At 34.0% G+C, this 16,116-nt stretch overlaps 2 protein-coding genes across 2 annotated transcripts; one reads left to right on the top strand and one right to left on the bottom strand.

Annotated features, from left to right (window-relative positions):
• The first annotated feature begins 1,041 nt into the window (after window positions 1–1,041).
• LOC115705387 (DNA mismatch repair protein MSH6) lies at window positions 1,042–9,526 on the top strand. The gene is made up of 21 exons (XM_030632753.2): window positions 1,042–2,062; window positions 2,849–2,945; window positions 3,229–3,331; window positions 3,414–3,467; window positions 3,548–3,622; window positions 3,806–3,874; window positions 4,002–4,085; window positions 4,333–4,524; window positions 4,718–5,265; window positions 5,349–5,478; window positions 5,611–5,702; window positions 5,806–5,984; window positions 6,123–6,319; window positions 6,424–6,525; window positions 6,724–6,886; window positions 7,205–7,491; window positions 7,627–7,764; window positions 8,127–8,206; window positions 8,286–8,385; window positions 8,570–8,699; window positions 8,994–9,526. The coding sequence occupies exons 1-21, from the start codon at window positions 1,192–1,194 to the stop codon at window positions 9,245–9,247; spliced, it is 3,945 nt and encodes a 1,314-aa protein (XP_030488613.2). The 5' UTR covers window positions 1,042–1,191; the 3' UTR covers window positions 9,248–9,526.
• A 1,772-nt stretch (window positions 9,527–11,298) lies between these two features.
• LOC133031792 (uncharacterized) lies at window positions 11,299–13,954 on the bottom strand. Its single transcript, XM_061105469.1, has 7 exons — window positions 13,563–13,954; window positions 13,351–13,422; window positions 12,839–12,906; window positions 12,444–12,588; window positions 11,875–11,955; window positions 11,595–11,690; window positions 11,299–11,504 (listed from the first exon to the last, which is right to left on the bottom strand). The coding sequence occupies exons 1-7, from the start codon at window positions 13,695–13,697 to the stop codon at window positions 11,433–11,435; spliced, it is 669 nt and encodes a 222-aa protein (XP_060961452.1). The 5' UTR covers window positions 13,698–13,954; the 3' UTR covers window positions 11,299–11,432.
• Window positions 13,955–16,116: the final 2,162 nt, after the last annotated feature.

Raw genomic sequence — 16,116 nt, 5'->3', positions numbered from 1 at the left:
TTTACCCTCTAAATTTTGATGGAAACCCGTTTACTTTTTTTGCTGCTTAATTCCCTTTGCTATGCACTTTGGAACGCCTGTAATAAAGCCTTCCATGACGGGGAACTAGAGACTCAGGTTTTTTTTGAGCCATTTGATTAGTAGGTGTGTGCAGGAGTGCCAAGAGTTGGTGTGTTCCTCTCATGTTCAGCCTCCTATTTGCCTTACTGATCTTGATGTGGATGTTCAGTTGGGAGAAGAATCTCTTTATGGACACAACTGTTTGTGGGAGGGTGGCCTTCCTTGGAGTTCTTGTCTTGGATTATCAAGGCAATTTTGTTGAAGCCTTTATCATTAAGGTTCAGGTGGAGTCTCCCCTTATGGCTGAAACGTTAGCCTTGTGCCAGCTGGTTTCAAGATGCATCCAATGTGGCTAGAGGGATGCTTGTATCTTCTCTGATTGCAGAGTGGCAGTGAATGCGATTCAAACCTTGCAGATCTCTTGTTGGAAACTTACTTCATGTTTTCTACATTTATTTGACTTGGTTAAGAGTTGGTGTGTTTCTGTAATTTCATGTAGATCCCTTGCCGTTCGAATCATGCTGCGCATGGTATTGTTTGTTGGACTGTGTCCTAGGATTGTTGTTGTTTTCTTTCTTTTGTTGATGTTTTGCCATTTATGGATTCAAACTAGTCTTGTTTACTTGTTTTTTTAGTTGTTTCTTTGTTACCTTGTGGTCTTGATGAAGTTTGCTTTTATCAAAAAAAAAAAAAAGAAGAAGATATTTCTTTTCATTTTAAAATGGTGGAAAGATCATTAAAAATGCTATTGTAATTTTATATAGAGCATTGCTATTAGACATCAGTGGTGCCTAACACCTTCTCGACATGTCCCGTTGCGATTGACTAGCGATACTCCTTAAAAACTATTATATTAAATTGTATGAGACCCAATACTTAATTAAACTAATAACGATATTGACACATAAGAGGATGTAAAGGAGCGTTTAACATTTCTCTTTTATATATATAAAAAAGAAAACAGTCCCTCGGGATTCCGTGTAAAGTTCCCGCCATGTATTCTTTTTCCCGGGGATTTCCGTTGTTATATTCCCGCCTCATTTAAAGATACCCATTTCTCTTCTCCATTCTCAAACACAATTTCACCCATTGCTTCTTATTCTCTCTCTCTCTCTCGCTCTAAACTCAGCAATGTCGTCTTCTCGTCGCCAGACCAATGGCAGATCCCCACTCGTTAATCAGCAACGCCAAATCACTGCCTTCTTCTCCAAATCCCCTACTTCTTCTTCCGATCAAAAGCTCAACAATCCTACTCCTAAATCTAAACTCAAGCCCGTTTCCTCCGATCAAAAGCGTAGCCCTAGTCCCAGCCCTGTCACCCCATCTCCTCTTCAATCGAAGCTCAAGAAACCCCTTTTAGTTATCGCCGCATCTTCTCCCTCTTCTATTACTTCGACTTCGGCTTCCGACAAACCCTACGGCGAAGAAGCTGTCGGAAAGAAGATCAAGGTGTATTGGCCGTTGGATGAGAGCTGGTACGAGGGGTTTGTGAAATTGTTCGATAAGGATCAAGGCAGGCATTTGGTGCAGTATGACGACGCGGAGGAGGAGTTGTTGGATTTGGCTAAGGAGAAGATTGAATGGGTCGAACAAAGCGCGAAGAAACTCAAGCGTTTGCGTCGGGGTTCTTCTTTGAGTATGAGGAAGATGATTATTGATGATGAAGATGAAGCTGAGAATCTTGAAGATGAGGAAGAGGGTGACAGTGACGGTAGTGGTGCTGATGATTCTAGTGATGAGGATTGGGGGAAGAGTGGGGAGAAAATGGTTACTGAGAATAGTGAGGAAGAGGATATGGAAATGGTATTGGAAGACGAGGATGAGAAGGATGAAGCATTGAGGTGCAAAGGAAAGCTAGGTGGGGAAGGTAAATCGAATAAGCGAAAGAGTGGTGGAGCAGTAGAGTTTGACTCTGCTAAGAAGAGCAAGGGTAGTAAAGATGTGAATAAAGGTGGTTCTAAGGTTTCTATCATGCGAACTACCCCTACAGACAATGCTGAAAGTAAGTGACTTTATTTGTCATCTTAGTTATTCTTTGAATGGAGAAGACAACCGTTGTGTTTGATTGTCCTTACAAATGTTTTCTTTATATATTTTTACATGTTCTATATATTTATATATATATCGTTTACTTATGATGCATGTGACTGAATGAATTGATCCAATGATTTTGTATCTGCTCATTTCTCTTAGCAGAGTTAATGATAACTTTTGCACAAATAAAAAAATTAATTATTATCTGAAACGAGCATCATTGATTTGTGCTTACCAGATTTATTGGAATTCCTTTCAATTTTCAAGGTTGAATATTTGTTAAACGCTTGTTTGCCTTAGATATTTCAGCAAGGTTCAGTTTTCAGCTTCAAGCCACTCTCTTCAAAAGCGCCTCCATTTCAATCTTTTCCAAGCTTTCATTCCTTTTTACCATGAAGATAGAATTTACAATTTTCTTTTATTTCTGTCTTCTATTTATTTCCAGCAATAATTAGCATCAACTAAATAGAACCCACCAACAAAATTAATAGCTAAAATGATTCAGAAGGCATACTAAGAACACACATCACTCTTATTTGATATAAATTCTAAGTTCAAAAGCTCAAAAGATAACAATTTTAGAATTATCAGTTGCCTTTAGTTTTGGCACGATATCTAGTCAATAATGTTTTTATTTTAACATGGTTTTCCCTTGTTTTGACATGACAATAATGTAGCTCTCCATTCTAGAATGTAACGGATATTATAATTGATCAAATGTACTTTGTATTGAATTTGAAGTGTTTCATTGCAGATGTGAAATGTTCTAATGCTGTTAATGCTGATTTATCTGGTGATGCTTCAGAAAGGTTTAGCATCCGTGAAGCTAAGAAGTTGCACTTCCTTGGGGAGTAAGTTTGTTTAACAACATCTCAGCGTCTCCCCTTATACATATGCTTGCATTTCTGTGTCTTCTGTTTATGCTTTTCCTCTTGATGCCTGATCCTGATGGTTCTTTCAATAAATTCACTATTCACCTTTCTATATCTATTCTTGTGCATGTCAGTTTTACCTTGTACATTAGTAACTCAGGTTTATGAGCAAGTTGAGAGAAGTATATGATAGATAGGATGAATTATGTTTAATGGTGTGGCATGTTCCATTAATCTTGTTTTGGGTTACTTGTGGAAACAGCGAACGTAGGGATGCAAATAGGAGGCGACCTGGAGATCCAAACTATGACCCTAAAACTCTTTTTTTACCTCCCATATTTGTAAAGAGCTTGTCAGATGGCCAGGTTTGACTTTCCTCCTATGATTGTAAAATTTTGAAGTACTTTTTCATTTTCTTGCCATTCATCTGTGGCATGTGCTTTTCAGAGACAATGGTGGGAATTCAAGTCAAAGCACATGGACAAAGTTCTGTTTTTCAAGGTAAGCATTACATTTCAGTTACTAGTGCTAGTAGTGCTGGACAATATCTTAAAACTTATTTTCCTTGTTTGCTTAAGCAGATGGGCAAGTTTTATGAACTTTTTGAAATGGATGCTCACGTAGGAGCAAAAGAGCTCGGTTTGCAATATATGAAGGTAACCTGTTTGGGTGCAGTAGTTTGCTGACTACAGTATGCATGATAAGTGTTTAGTTTTTCTTTTAAAAGAGAGGGGAAGTAAGCCTTGTTTCAAACACCAAGACAAAGTGCTGGCATCATTCTGGATCTTTTATTTACTTTTTTGGTTATTTTTTTAGCTAATATTGATTTCTACTTTTAGGGAGAACAACCTCACTGTGGATTTCCAGAGAAGAACTTTTCAGTGAATGTTGAGAAACTGGCTAGGAAGGTGGGCGCTAGATTTCATAATTTACTTTAATGTTTTTTGTGTTTGGGTTCATGCACTTTGATGTTTTTGAGAGATCTATTTTCTATTCTGTGGAAGAAATTTAAAGTAAACATCTGTTACAAAGTAGGGTTATCGAGTTCTTGTGGTGGAGCAAACAGAAACACCTGATCAGTTGGAGTTTCGTCGCAGGGAGAAAGGATCTAAAGATAAGGTTTGTGAAAATTATCTTTTTACGCATTGTGACACATCCTCCTTTTTCCTGTACTTGTTATTTGGAAGGCCTAACTTGAGCAAAATCTTCTTTTTTGTTTATCATGTCTCTTATTTTTTCTGTAAAATTTTGCCTTTTTTTTTTTTAAACCTTCAACATTCGTAGTAATAGCCATGTACTCTCCCGTTTCTCATGTGTCCATTCTGCAATTATGTTAAGGTTATGACTATTATTTCCTTTGTTTTAGGTTGTGAGACGTGAAATATGTGGAGTGGTTACAAAAGGAACACTAACTGAGGGGGAGATGTTGTCAACCAATCCTGATGCTTCTTACATAATGGCATTGACTGAATCTCAGAATGTGGGAACCCAAAATGTTGAGCGGAATTTTGGGGTTTGTGTAGTTGATGTTGCTACCAGTAGGGTTATTCTTGGACAGGTGTGAATCTGTCTGTACAACTTCAAGATCAACAATTCTCTACAGTTTTTTTTTACTGACATGATACATGTGTGTGTGTGTGTGCAAGTGTGTATTGGCATGTTTTTATTAAAAAACTTCATTAATTGCTCATCATATCACATATGTTATGCTCGTGAGTTTCTTTGACTTAAGAGTGCTTACTTTTGTACAGTTTCACGACGATTCAGAGTGCAGTGCATTGTCTTGTCTCTTGTCTGAGCTGAGGCCCGTTGAAATTGTACAACCTGCTAAACAACTTAGTCTGGAAACTGAGAAAGTGCTGCTGAGACATACAAGATCTCCTCTAGTGAACGAACTAGTTCCGGGCTTGGAGTTCTGGGATGCTGAGAAAACTATTCATGAAGTGAAAGGCATCTATGAACGAGCTTCTGACCAATCAGTTTCCAGTTCTTCAAGCAGAAAAGATTTAAATGTTAAGAATTATTCTACTGAGGAAGAATTGTCTCACCTACCAGATGTTTTAGTAGAGCTAATAAGAGCGGGTGAGAATGGAAGCTATGCACTTTCAGCTCTTGGTGGAACTCTTTTCTATCTGAAACAGGCTTTTCTGGATGAGACATTGCTTCGATATGCGAAATTTGAGCTGCTTCCCTCGTCTGGTTTTTGTGATCTTATATCAAAACCATTCTTGGTTCTTGATGCAGCTGCACTAGAGAACCTTGAGATTTTTGAAAACAGTAGAAATGGAGACTCCTTTGGGTAATCTTGCTCTGCACCTTTTGTTTTATAATTTTATTTAACTTTAGTTTCAGCTTTACTGAGATGATGTGTACTTTCTCAAGGACACTTTATGCACAACTGAACCATTGTGTGACTGCATTTGGGAAGAGGCTACTCAAAACATGGCTTGCAAGACCTCTATATCATGTTGAGTCCATAAAGGAGCGCCAGAAGGCTGTGGCAAGTTTAAGGGTAAAAGTAGTTATTTTTTAAAAGTCATCACTCCTTATATTTTTGTCTGCGATTCCTATTTTCTTTAAAGCTTTTATTGTACATTGCTGTTCATGGCTTTGGAAATATGCTGACATGTAGTGTGCTTTCCAGGGTGTTAATCTACCTTTATCATTTGAATATCGAAAAGCATTATCAAGGTTGCCGGACATGGAGAGACTGCTACCACGTGTGTTCTCTATTAGGTAAGCTGGGAAGAACCAGTGCTGAAATGCATATATTTAATGTTTATTCTTAAATAGAATTTTAATGACTAATGAATGATTTAACTGTTTTTACCAAATGCAGTGAAGCTAATGGGAGAAATGCTAATAAAGTTACCCTGTATGAGGATGCAGCCAAGAAACAGCTTCAAGAATTTATTTCAGCTCTACGTGGTTGTGAATTAATGGTCCAGGCTTGTTCTTCGTTTGGCGCCATTTTGGAAAATGTTGAATCTAGGCAACTTCATCATTTGCTAAGTTCTGGTGTGTATTTGATGTGTATAAAATATTGTTCTAAATTATGATCTAGTTAACCATTTTATCTTTTATGGGTTAATAAGTCCATTTTCTAAGGAGTCCAGTTCATTTTCTCCTGAAATTTTCTTTTTCATTTATGTTCAGGAATTCCTCACATTGATCCAGTTCTTACTCATTTCAAGGATGCCTTTGATTGGATGGAGGCTAATGATTCAGGTCGTATCATTCCTCATGAAGGAGTTGATATAGAGTATGATTCTGCATGTAAAAAGGTTAAGGAGATTGAGTCTAGCTTAGCCAAATACCTCAAAGAACAGTGCAAATTACTTGGAGATACATCAGTAAGAAAATTTTGAGCTTGGTTTTGATTTCTTAGTAGTTAGTAGTGCACATACAAATGTAAGGGCATAGCTTATCAAATCTGACCTCTGGTGTTCTATTACAGATTGCTTATGTCACAGTTGGAAAAGATACATACCTATTAGAAGTGCCAGAAAGTTTGCGTGGCCGCGTACCCCGAGACTATGAGTTGCGCTCGTCCAAAAAGGTTAGTAGAGAAAAGCCTAGTGATTTGAGTAGATTGTTTGTCATACATGGCCAACCATACAGCAATATGAAATTATAAAAACATTTGGCCGTGTTCATTTTGTAATTTGTTGTCCTGTGGAGATTGTAAATTTACTTAATTTATCAGGTTGCTTAGATTTGACTTTGACCATATTTTCTCCTGTACTGGCACATCCAGGGATTCTTCAGGTACTGGACACCAAACATTAAGAAGTTTCTTGGAGAGCTAGCTCAAGCAGAAAGTGAGAAGGAGTCGTCACTGAAAAGCATTTTACAAAGATTAATTGGACGTTTCTGTGAGCATCATACTATGTGGAGACAATTGGTGTCAACAACTGCAGGTTACATGCTTTCTCCTTTCAGTTTCACCAGAATTTTGCTCTTTTATGTTTAATATCTGTTAAGAGATGTCATAGAGGATCATCTATTTTACTTACTGTATTATTACAAGTTCAAAAGCATTATCTAGTACTTCAATAAACTCAGATGAATTTGACAGTAACCTCTCTCGTGAACAACCACTTACTCAAAGTGACTCCTAATTTGTTTGAATAATGTTATGATGAAATTTTTGTTCTTTTGCAAGTAATGGAATATTAGCTTTGTATTTTCACTTTTCATCTGTTTGCATGCCTGAATGTGAATCTCAAATGTTGTAGAGCTGGATGTTTTGATAAGTCTTGCTATTGCAAGTGACTTTTATGAAGGACCTACTTGTCAGCCTACAATACTGAGTTCAAGTACAGATGAGGTGCCCCGTTTGTCTGCAAAAAGTTTGGGACATCCTGTCCTGAGAAGTGATTCCTTAGGCAAGGGTTCGTTTGTACCCAATGATGTTACTATTGGAGGTTCTGGCAACCCTAGCTTTATTCTTCTAACTGGCCCAAATATGGGTGGAAAGTCAACTCTTCTTCGTCAAGTTTGCTTAACTGTAATTTTGGCCCAGGCAAGTAAATGTTAAGAAACACTTGTGTGCCCTTTTTTGCAGATGTTTTTCCCCAGTTGATGCTTTCTTCTTATTTTGAAAATTGTTAATTCTAAAGAATTATTGTTATTTTCCTGATTTCACTTTCTTCTACAGTTAGGAGCTGATGTGCCTGCAGAAAGATTTGAGCTTTCTCCTGTAGATAGAATCTTTGTTCGGATGGGTGCCAAAGACCATATTATGGCAGGGCAAAGTACTTTCTTAACAGAGCTCTCCGAAACTGCAATGATGCTGGTGAGAATTATTTTCATTTAGGCCATGATTAGAACATGAATTTTTAAGTAAATGTTTGTGCTTGAGAGATTCCAATCCTCTTGTTTTAACAAAATGTTAGTGAAAAGAATTTTAAGGGAAGAGGGAGGAGTTTAATGCTATTTTAGAGGGTCTGGAATCATTAAGATAAAAATGTTAAATAAAAGTTTGTACAAATTAGCATTAGAATTTTATTCCTCCAGCCTTTCTCTCTAACTTTTTCCTCATAAAAAACAAGGTTCCAAACAGAAAGCTGTGTCAGAGGAAGATATATTTTTTTTTAATTCACTAGCTATTCCAACACCAGTACTTATTCTATTATTTGTATTTAATGTATTGAGCAGTCATCAGCAACTCATAATTCATTGGTGGCACTGGATGAACTTGGAAGAGGGACCTCAACTTCAGATGGACAAGCCATTGCGTAGGTGTCATAATCTGCTGTATACTATGTTTTAGAGCTTGATTAAATGTTTAATTTTTTTATTATTACTTCTATGCAGTGGATCAGTTCTTGAACATTTTGTTCACAAGGTGCAGTGTAGAGGGATGTTTTCTACTCACTACCATCGATTAGCCATAGATTATCAGAAAGATCCCAAGGTTCTTATTCTTTTCTAGGATTGCTTGTTACTTTTCGATTGGACTTATTATTCTCACATCCTTGATGTAATGTTTTTTGACCTTGGTATTCAATGCATGATAATGATTGTATGATCATAGCTGATGCTGCAAAATGACAGGGACTGATCAATATTTTCTCTGATTCTCTTTATATTTTCAATAGGTTCAGCTCTGCCATATGGCATGCCAAGTTGGAAGCAGTGTTGGAGCTATAGAAGAAGTAACATTTCTCTATAGGCTGACTCATGGTGCTTGTCCTAAAAGCTATGGAGTCAATGTTGCACGATTAGCTGGTAAGGTTTTCTCATTTGTTGGTTTTGTTATTAACGATTTAGTTGGCCAATCCAATCCACATTGAGTGCCATCAGTTATCAACTAGTCAGAAGTAGGGGCTCCTTGCCCAATAGTTTCCGTCTTTTTATTTAGATAATATGCGAAGAAGCTAGTATTATAGGTAGGAGAGTGAATTTGTTACCGATGCAGTCTTCCATACTCGCGTTGTATATTTAATCTATTTAATCCATTTTATCAATTTTGGAGAGTAACTGTTTGCATTGGATTTGTCTTTTCCTATTATTTTGCTACAGGACTTCCCAACTCTGTCCTTGAAAATGCAGCAATTAGGTCTACCAACTTCGAGGCTATATATGGTAAACACAGAAAACCAGTTAACAACTTGTCGGAGCTTAGTTCAGCCGAGAAAATGGTACTATTGGTCCAAAAGCTGAACAGTATCATCTCAAATCTAAAGTTTGAGGAGTCTATGGAGAGCATTGGAGTCAGCAGCTTCATTGAACTTCAGCGGGAAGCAAGAGTACTCTGTGAGATAAATTCGAGATAGATATATGTATATCAAAAGCTTTTGACCATTTAATGAAAACTGTTAGAGCATCTTAAAGTGTTTACAGTTGCGGCTGTCATTCGTAAGCCAATTTTGCTCTTGGATTTGAGTGAGGCTCAATTCTAGCTTAGAATGACACTGCATGAGAGAATGTTCCATTAGAGTGAGGTAAGTTTCATTTCATTGTACATAAAATATAAGAATGGTCGTTTTATGGCCCTGTATATTTTTCTCCTAAGAAAGACCCTCTATTTTTTGTATATATTATTGAATGTTAATGAAGAGATGTCGTTTATAAATTTCTATTATGTGGTTGGGTAGATGTAGAAATAAATAAAATTATCGACTAGGTGATTATATTAAAAAAAAAAAATAGAAATAAAAGATTAATCTTATGTTTTTTTTTTTTTTTGAAAAATGTAAAGTAACTTCCAATAGATAAACAATGAGAATTCAAGTTACAATTAGGGGTGTTTACCACATTGCACAAAAGGATTTCATCTGGGAATTGATCTTAGTTAGATCGAATTGAGTTAATTTGTGCCTAATTTATAAGAAGATCGGCGCATGAATATTCTAAGCCAGGTCATAGTTTGGTTTGGTTGAGTTGTGTTGTTCGGCTCATGTTTTTTCAGGTTGTGTTGAGGGGTTGTACACAGTGCAGTTAGTAGAAACTAAATAGGTATTAGAAAAGGAAAGTGAGATTGTGAGAGACAACTATAATATGTGTGCACGATCGGTCTGAGACTCTGAGTATCATCAATAACCAACCCTTGAATTTTCTGGCCTCTTTACATTACCTCAGCAACGGTACTAGGAAAAGAATGCAATAGTTATTTAGGTGACAATATCATTATTACTTATTCTCTGTAAATTGCCTGTAAAATCTCTTATGAGGTTTAAGTGTTTCAAAAAGATGGCTTGCTCTCATAATTACAGGTCATCATCTAATAGCTACTCACCTTAAACACCCTACCACCACCAAACTTTCTACTGTTCTTTATGGTGTGACAAATATAGAAGGCACCCTCAAATTTGTCTTGATCATCATAATTCTATGGATCAGAACTTAGATTTATATGATTATGATCTCAAAAGTCAATCTTATGTCATTTGGATTGGACCAATCACAACAAGGATTATGATATAGTTTTATTCCAACAACGACGTTATGGAATTACAAGGAACCATGTTTGGTGTCCATGCTAGATTATGTGATTGTCCATGGAGTCTTGTACTTAATAGGCCATGAAAATAGTAGCAGTAGTAGTAAGATTTTATCTTTCAATTTATGCTGTGAAAAATCTGATGATGAGAATATAAACTTGCCAATACTACCAATTAAGGGTAACAATTCATTTCATCTTTCTAAATGGGAAGACTCATCTCATCACTTGCTTTAATTTTTGGGTGAAGGGAGAGAGTTATTGTGATGATTGGAATATGGTTTCCAAACAAAAACTCCATCTTAGACCTTAGACCTTAGACCTTCTCTTATTTTAGTCACATCACTTAAATGTGACATTGGTTGTTGTTTGGAAGAAGGGGGTTTCTTTTCTCAAGAAGGCTATCAAACAACATTAGAGTGTTATTTGAGAGTTTGTTGAGCCGTTGACCTCATCCTCAATCATCAAACACTACTTTATAAAAATTGTAATCATCTTCAATACACTGCAGAGACTTTGGTTTTAGTTCTTTTTGTTTTTGGGTCCATTACTTTTTTATTTAACTATTTTAGTTTGATTTCAGTATATATATTTCTTTATTGAAATAAAACATATAAGACCAACATTTTAGTATTGTAATCTCCATCCCAATAAAATAAAACTTATGGTGAAAAAAAATATAAAAATCTGTCTTTGTTTCAAAGTGACTCTTAAGTTTGGTTGTTCTTGTTCATCTTGCACACCAGAATTGTTGAATTTATACACATTTTTCTTTTAAACAAATAAAATATAAAAATAATAAGTGGTTGGGTTGGGTGGTGGTGGATTTGGATGTTTACCATTTTTCCATTAGCCAAATAAAGATTTACTACAATGCTTGAAATCTTCTGAAAGAATTTTGATTTTTGATTTTTGATTTTTAATCTTTAATCTTTACACCAAGAATAAAATAAGGCATTGAAATGATGCCCGGATACACAAAATAATAATGATTAGAAAATCTAGTAAAAAGCTTTGTTTTAAACTAAGTGTTGGTACAATTCATCTTCTTCGTCTCCATCAAAGGTTGAGGAGTCAACATTATCAAAATCCTGCAGATTACAGTGTTGTAATGTCAAAATTTGAAGTTAAAATTTAATTAAAAATGTTGGATAAAAATAATTAAAGAAATAAAGTTGAACCTGATAATGTCTTTTGATGCTATTTTGAACTGCTGTGATTGTTCGAACTAATACAAACATTGGTAGTACAATGCCACTAGTCCTTAAAATAAGTATCTGCCAAAAATTCACAATAGTTAGATTAAACAACACTATTTTATATATTCATTTAAATATTTATAAAGAAAAATGCATTTTTTTTAATGTTATTTTACAAAATGATTATATGTGTAAAGTATTTTAGAAAATCAAGTGTGATAAAAAAAATTACTAAGCAAAGAAATATGGTAAAAATACTTACTGTAACAAGAGTAAAAGGGTATTCTTCTAGTCCACCATTAAGAATAGCAAAGAGATGTCTCACAAGCAAAATCATAGTAAACTGTGAAATTCAAACAAACAAAATTATTAATTAAAAAAATAACCCATAAATGAAGAAACGAAAAAAAAACTTAGCATAGCAGCAAGAAAAAATTGCATTGAGTTTTTCTTAAATACAATCAAGAAGATCAACCCTTTGTAAATTATTATATTGAAGAAAGAGTCAATGGAGATTTAAAAGAAACCCATACCCATGTGGATATGGATATAGATGAGGAGTTGGAGTTGGAGTTGGTCATATATAAGACTAACGAAATAAAATGGTCAACTGTTTAGAAGTTTAAGGTACCCCATTTCATACATTTTCATTGAGTTGTGCCCAACTTGGCAACAACCAACTATCTTAGTATACTGCTACTAATCTATCGATCTAATTAATACTAATAATAAGTTTAGTTTTCTTTTGTTGAAAAAAAAACTTGACCAAAACCAAATTAGATGAGATGACAGTTTGTCATGAATGAAAGTTGTTTAAGTAAACTAACTTACAAGTAGAGCCAGCCTACGACAGCAAGACGCGCTTCTATCCGCGGCGGACGTGCATTGAGAGTGGTCGTTTTCCGCCCTCACTCCCACGCTGCTGCCACCTCTTCTTCCCCTTTCTTCTTCTCTTCTAGGAATTTGTAAACTATCTCTGTCATAGTATCAAATATTATTCATAGTTAATAAGAAACCAATCTAATTCAAATGAATATTAGCTTTTAAAGAAACCCTTTTGCTTGAATATTTAAACTCAAAAAGAAAAACATACCCGAAACAAAATTATGAAGAGAAAAAAAAACAGCTTCTTTTAGCTTAATGTTTAAATTTAAAGCTACCATTTTGTTTGATAAAGTGCAGAAAGAAAATGACCAAACTTTTTTTAATAATGGAAATTTGTGTACCTAATGGTTACTGCTGCTTCAATTAGAGGAGAAATTTTTGGAGGTGCTGTGTACCCTGGTTCATAATTCTGCATATACAATAAAAACCCATATTTGTTTTTATTAGAAATTTTCACATATTTGAAATTTTGAATATTTCAAAAAGAATGTGTAAGTAATACAAGTAATGGAAAAAATCGGTGTCCCAAGGAGGGCATATAATTTAATAAAATTTATATTTTACTTTATATTAAAATACAAGAGTGAAAAAATATACATTTATTTATGAATTTTGAGAAAAGAACTCAATAACTGAAAACAGAGTAGTTCTTGTAAACATAAAAAGAAAAGTTGGAAGAAAAAGACAAATTTTTAGTCACAAAATAGGGAACAAAGTTAAAACGATGAAAACTTGGTTTGATCAACTCAAAACCAGAAAAGAAGAGAGACCCAGTTCAGTTTTCTGAGATGAAATACAGAACAAGGAGAACCCCAAACCAAAACAGAGAAACCCAAATCGTTTGAATTCTTACATGAAGACATATTTCACAGGTTGTATTCCCTTTCTCGTTACACCATCTCTGTATACAATCTCTATGAGCAAACTGAAATTTTTTTGAACAAGAAAGACAAACAGAAAAAAAAAAAAGATGAGAATCAGAATCAAAATTCAAATTGAAAAATATTAATAAAAATAAGAAACGAAGAAAACAGAGGTTTTGAGCTTTGGCCTTTCTTTTTTTACCTTAACAGTTCCAGAGCAAGCACAAGGAGCTTCCAAGGTGGAAGAATTTTCAAATTCTTCTTCGTGGCAGATTCTACAGTGTGAAATTACATAACTTGATTTCAAATCCTCCATAAACAGTAGTACTTCTCCCATATTTTTAAAACTTTCTTCTCTGTTTTTCAAAAATTTTGAAAACGAAAACAAAATTTAAATAATTAAAAAAAGAAAACTTTCTCTTAACTTAGGCAAGAAAATAGAAGAATTTTATTATGTTTTTTCGTTCACTTGGTTTCTTATTTCCCTGCGAGCTTGGAAGGCCAGTCTTTATAAATAAAAGAGAACTGAAAACGAAATTCCAAAACTACCCTTTTGTTTTTCCTCCAAAGGAGAAAAAACAAAAAATCCCAAGTGAAAGAAAATTATTTGTACCGACCTGAAAATATTTTGGATGTGGAAAGACCATCATGTAATAATAATGCCTTCCAATATGAATGTCAATATATAGTTTAATAGAGATTTTCTTATAGATATGGATTGATTATTTGTTTTATTATTTTAGTTTATTAAAATTCAGAGTAATTAATGATTAGTAATTTTACAAGTGAAATTGTTTTGTGAAACAATTCTATTTTTTTTTTAGAGGAGTGCTAATTACAATTTTTTATTATAATTTTTTAGTCAATTTCTACATTCGAAATCACATACTGAAATATTTTTTTAAAATTTTTTTTTCATAGCGATAATAGTTATAATTACAGTATCATCTCTATAAATTTTTGAAAAATTTCGAATAGTTTACAATGTCGAAAACAGAGTTCATGATATTCCAGTTTACTACGCGTGTTTAAAAAACTTCAAACGAATTTTCGACATTGTAAACTATTCGAAATTTTTCAAAAATTTACAGGGATGATGTTGTAAGCATAACGAACACCACTATGAAAATTTTTTTGAAGAAAAAAAATAATTCGACATGTGTTTTTGAGCGTGGAGGTTAACTAAGAGATTGTAATAGGAGATTGACGGTAGCATTTTTTTTTTAAATAACGCAACACTCCTAAATTTAATCTAATACAAATTATTTAAATATTCATTATTTTTTATTTTATATAAAATCAAACATAATAATAATAATAATAATAATAATAATAATAATAATATTAATATTGTAATAGTTGAGATTGGGAAAAACTGCTAGTTTTTTTGCTAAGAAACCGAAATTCATTAAGCCAAAACTGCTAGTTTGATTGGATTAAAAGATGTTTGTATCATGTATCTAAACAAAGCCAATCATTTCAATTAAAGATAGGTGCGTGTGAGTGTGATTATTCTCAATGCAATTAAAGAATAACAATATCACTAATAGAGCTTTTTTCCTTTTTTTTTTTTTTTTTTTGAAAATGACTAAAAGGGCTTAAAAGGGTACAAATTGATTGATTTGGAGAAATAAAATTAAGCATTTTAGGTTAGTTTATGCTCCTTGATTTTACATTTTTTTTTATCTTATATGGTAGTACTTTTCACTATAAGGTTGGGTTTCATATTTGTGACACTGATTTTGGACAGCATTGATTTGATTATAGCTCCTTTTTTTTGTTAACTATATATTTTGTTCCCAAATATCTGTCCCATTTCTTTGAGTGATTCTCAATTTATTTTCATTAGTTTTGGAATCTGACAGACATAGAAAGAAAAATCCATTATTTTGCAGTGTAAATACGTGAAAGTAATAAGGGTACTATTGTCTTTGCATCTCTTTCAAATTTTCTTTTTGTATAACCAGTCACAAATTATTGCATCTACCAATAAATAAGTAGTGAAATAAAATAAAGAGCAATTTGCGGCGAAACTCCCTTATGTTTTGATTTTTATACACTTAACCCCCTTATCTTTATTTTTGGTGGCAAAACCCCCTTATGTTTTAATTTTTATACACTTAACCCCCTTATTTTTTTTTTGTGGCAAAACCCCTTTATGTTTATTTTTCTTTACAAATTTGACACGCCAGTCAAATATTACCGTTAAATATTAACTGGATGACCACTGTATACACCTTTGTATATGTAACGGTAAAACTTCGAAGTCGATACAGTAGTAATCCGGTTAGTATTTAACGGTAATATTTAACTAAAACTTTAAATTTGCAAAGAAAAGTAAACTGAAGGGTTTTGCCACCAAAACAAAAGATAGAGGGGTTAAGTGTATAAAAATTAAAACATAAGGGAGTTTTACCACCAAAAAAAAAGATAAGGGGGTTAAGTGTATAAAAATTAAAACATAAGGGGGTTTTGCCACCAAAAATAAAGATAAGGGGGTTAAGTGTATAAAAATCAAAACATAAGGGGGTTTCGCCGCAAATTGCTCTAAAATAAATAATGAGTTATGACAATCTTTTTCTTATATCCAATTCAAAAAATTCTATTCTCATGTTTGAATGTGGACCGTAGGATCTGAAATCAAACGTCTTAAATTACAGTGCGTGGGCCCCACTTTTGAGAAAAATAGAAACGCGCTCGCCGAAAAGCATGCAAGAGCTGTGATTCGGTAGGGCCAAATTTATTTATTTAATTAT

This window comes from Cannabis sativa, chromosome X, assembly GCF_029168945.1.
Source record: "Cannabis sativa cultivar Pink pepper isolate KNU-18-1 chromosome X, ASM2916894v1, whole genome shotgun sequence".
Classification (NCBI taxonomy): Eukaryota; Viridiplantae; Streptophyta; class Magnoliopsida; order Rosales; family Cannabaceae; genus Cannabis; species Cannabis sativa.
The sequence above is the reverse complement of the archived record's forward strand: the minus strand, read 5'-3'. Positions and strand labels throughout refer to the sequence as shown.

Coding starts and splice junctions, on each gene's coding strand:
- LOC115705387 (XM_030632753.2), top strand. CDS start 1,192: ATGTCGTCTTCTCGTCGCCAGACCAATGGCAGATCCCCACTCGTTAAT. Junction 5,479..5,610: donor AGGCTGTGGCAAGTTTAAGG/GTAAAAGTAGTT, acceptor TGTGCTTTCCAG/GGTGTTAATCTACCTTTATC. Junction 5,703..5,805: donor CCACGTGTGTTCTCTATTAG/GTAAGCTGGGAA, acceptor TACCAAATGCAG/TGAAGCTAATGGGAGAAATG.
- LOC133031792 (XM_061105469.1), bottom strand. CDS start 13,697: ATGGGAGAAGTACTACTGTTTATGGAGGATTTGAAATCAAGTTATGTA. Junction 13,423..13,562: donor CTTGCTCTGGAACTGTTAAG/GTAAAAAAAGAA, acceptor AAAAAATTTCAG/TTTGCTCATAGAGATTGTAT. Junction 11,691..11,874: donor ACCCTTTTACTCTTGTTACA/GTAAGTATTTTT, acceptor AATTTTTGGCAG/ATACTTATTTTAAGGACTAG.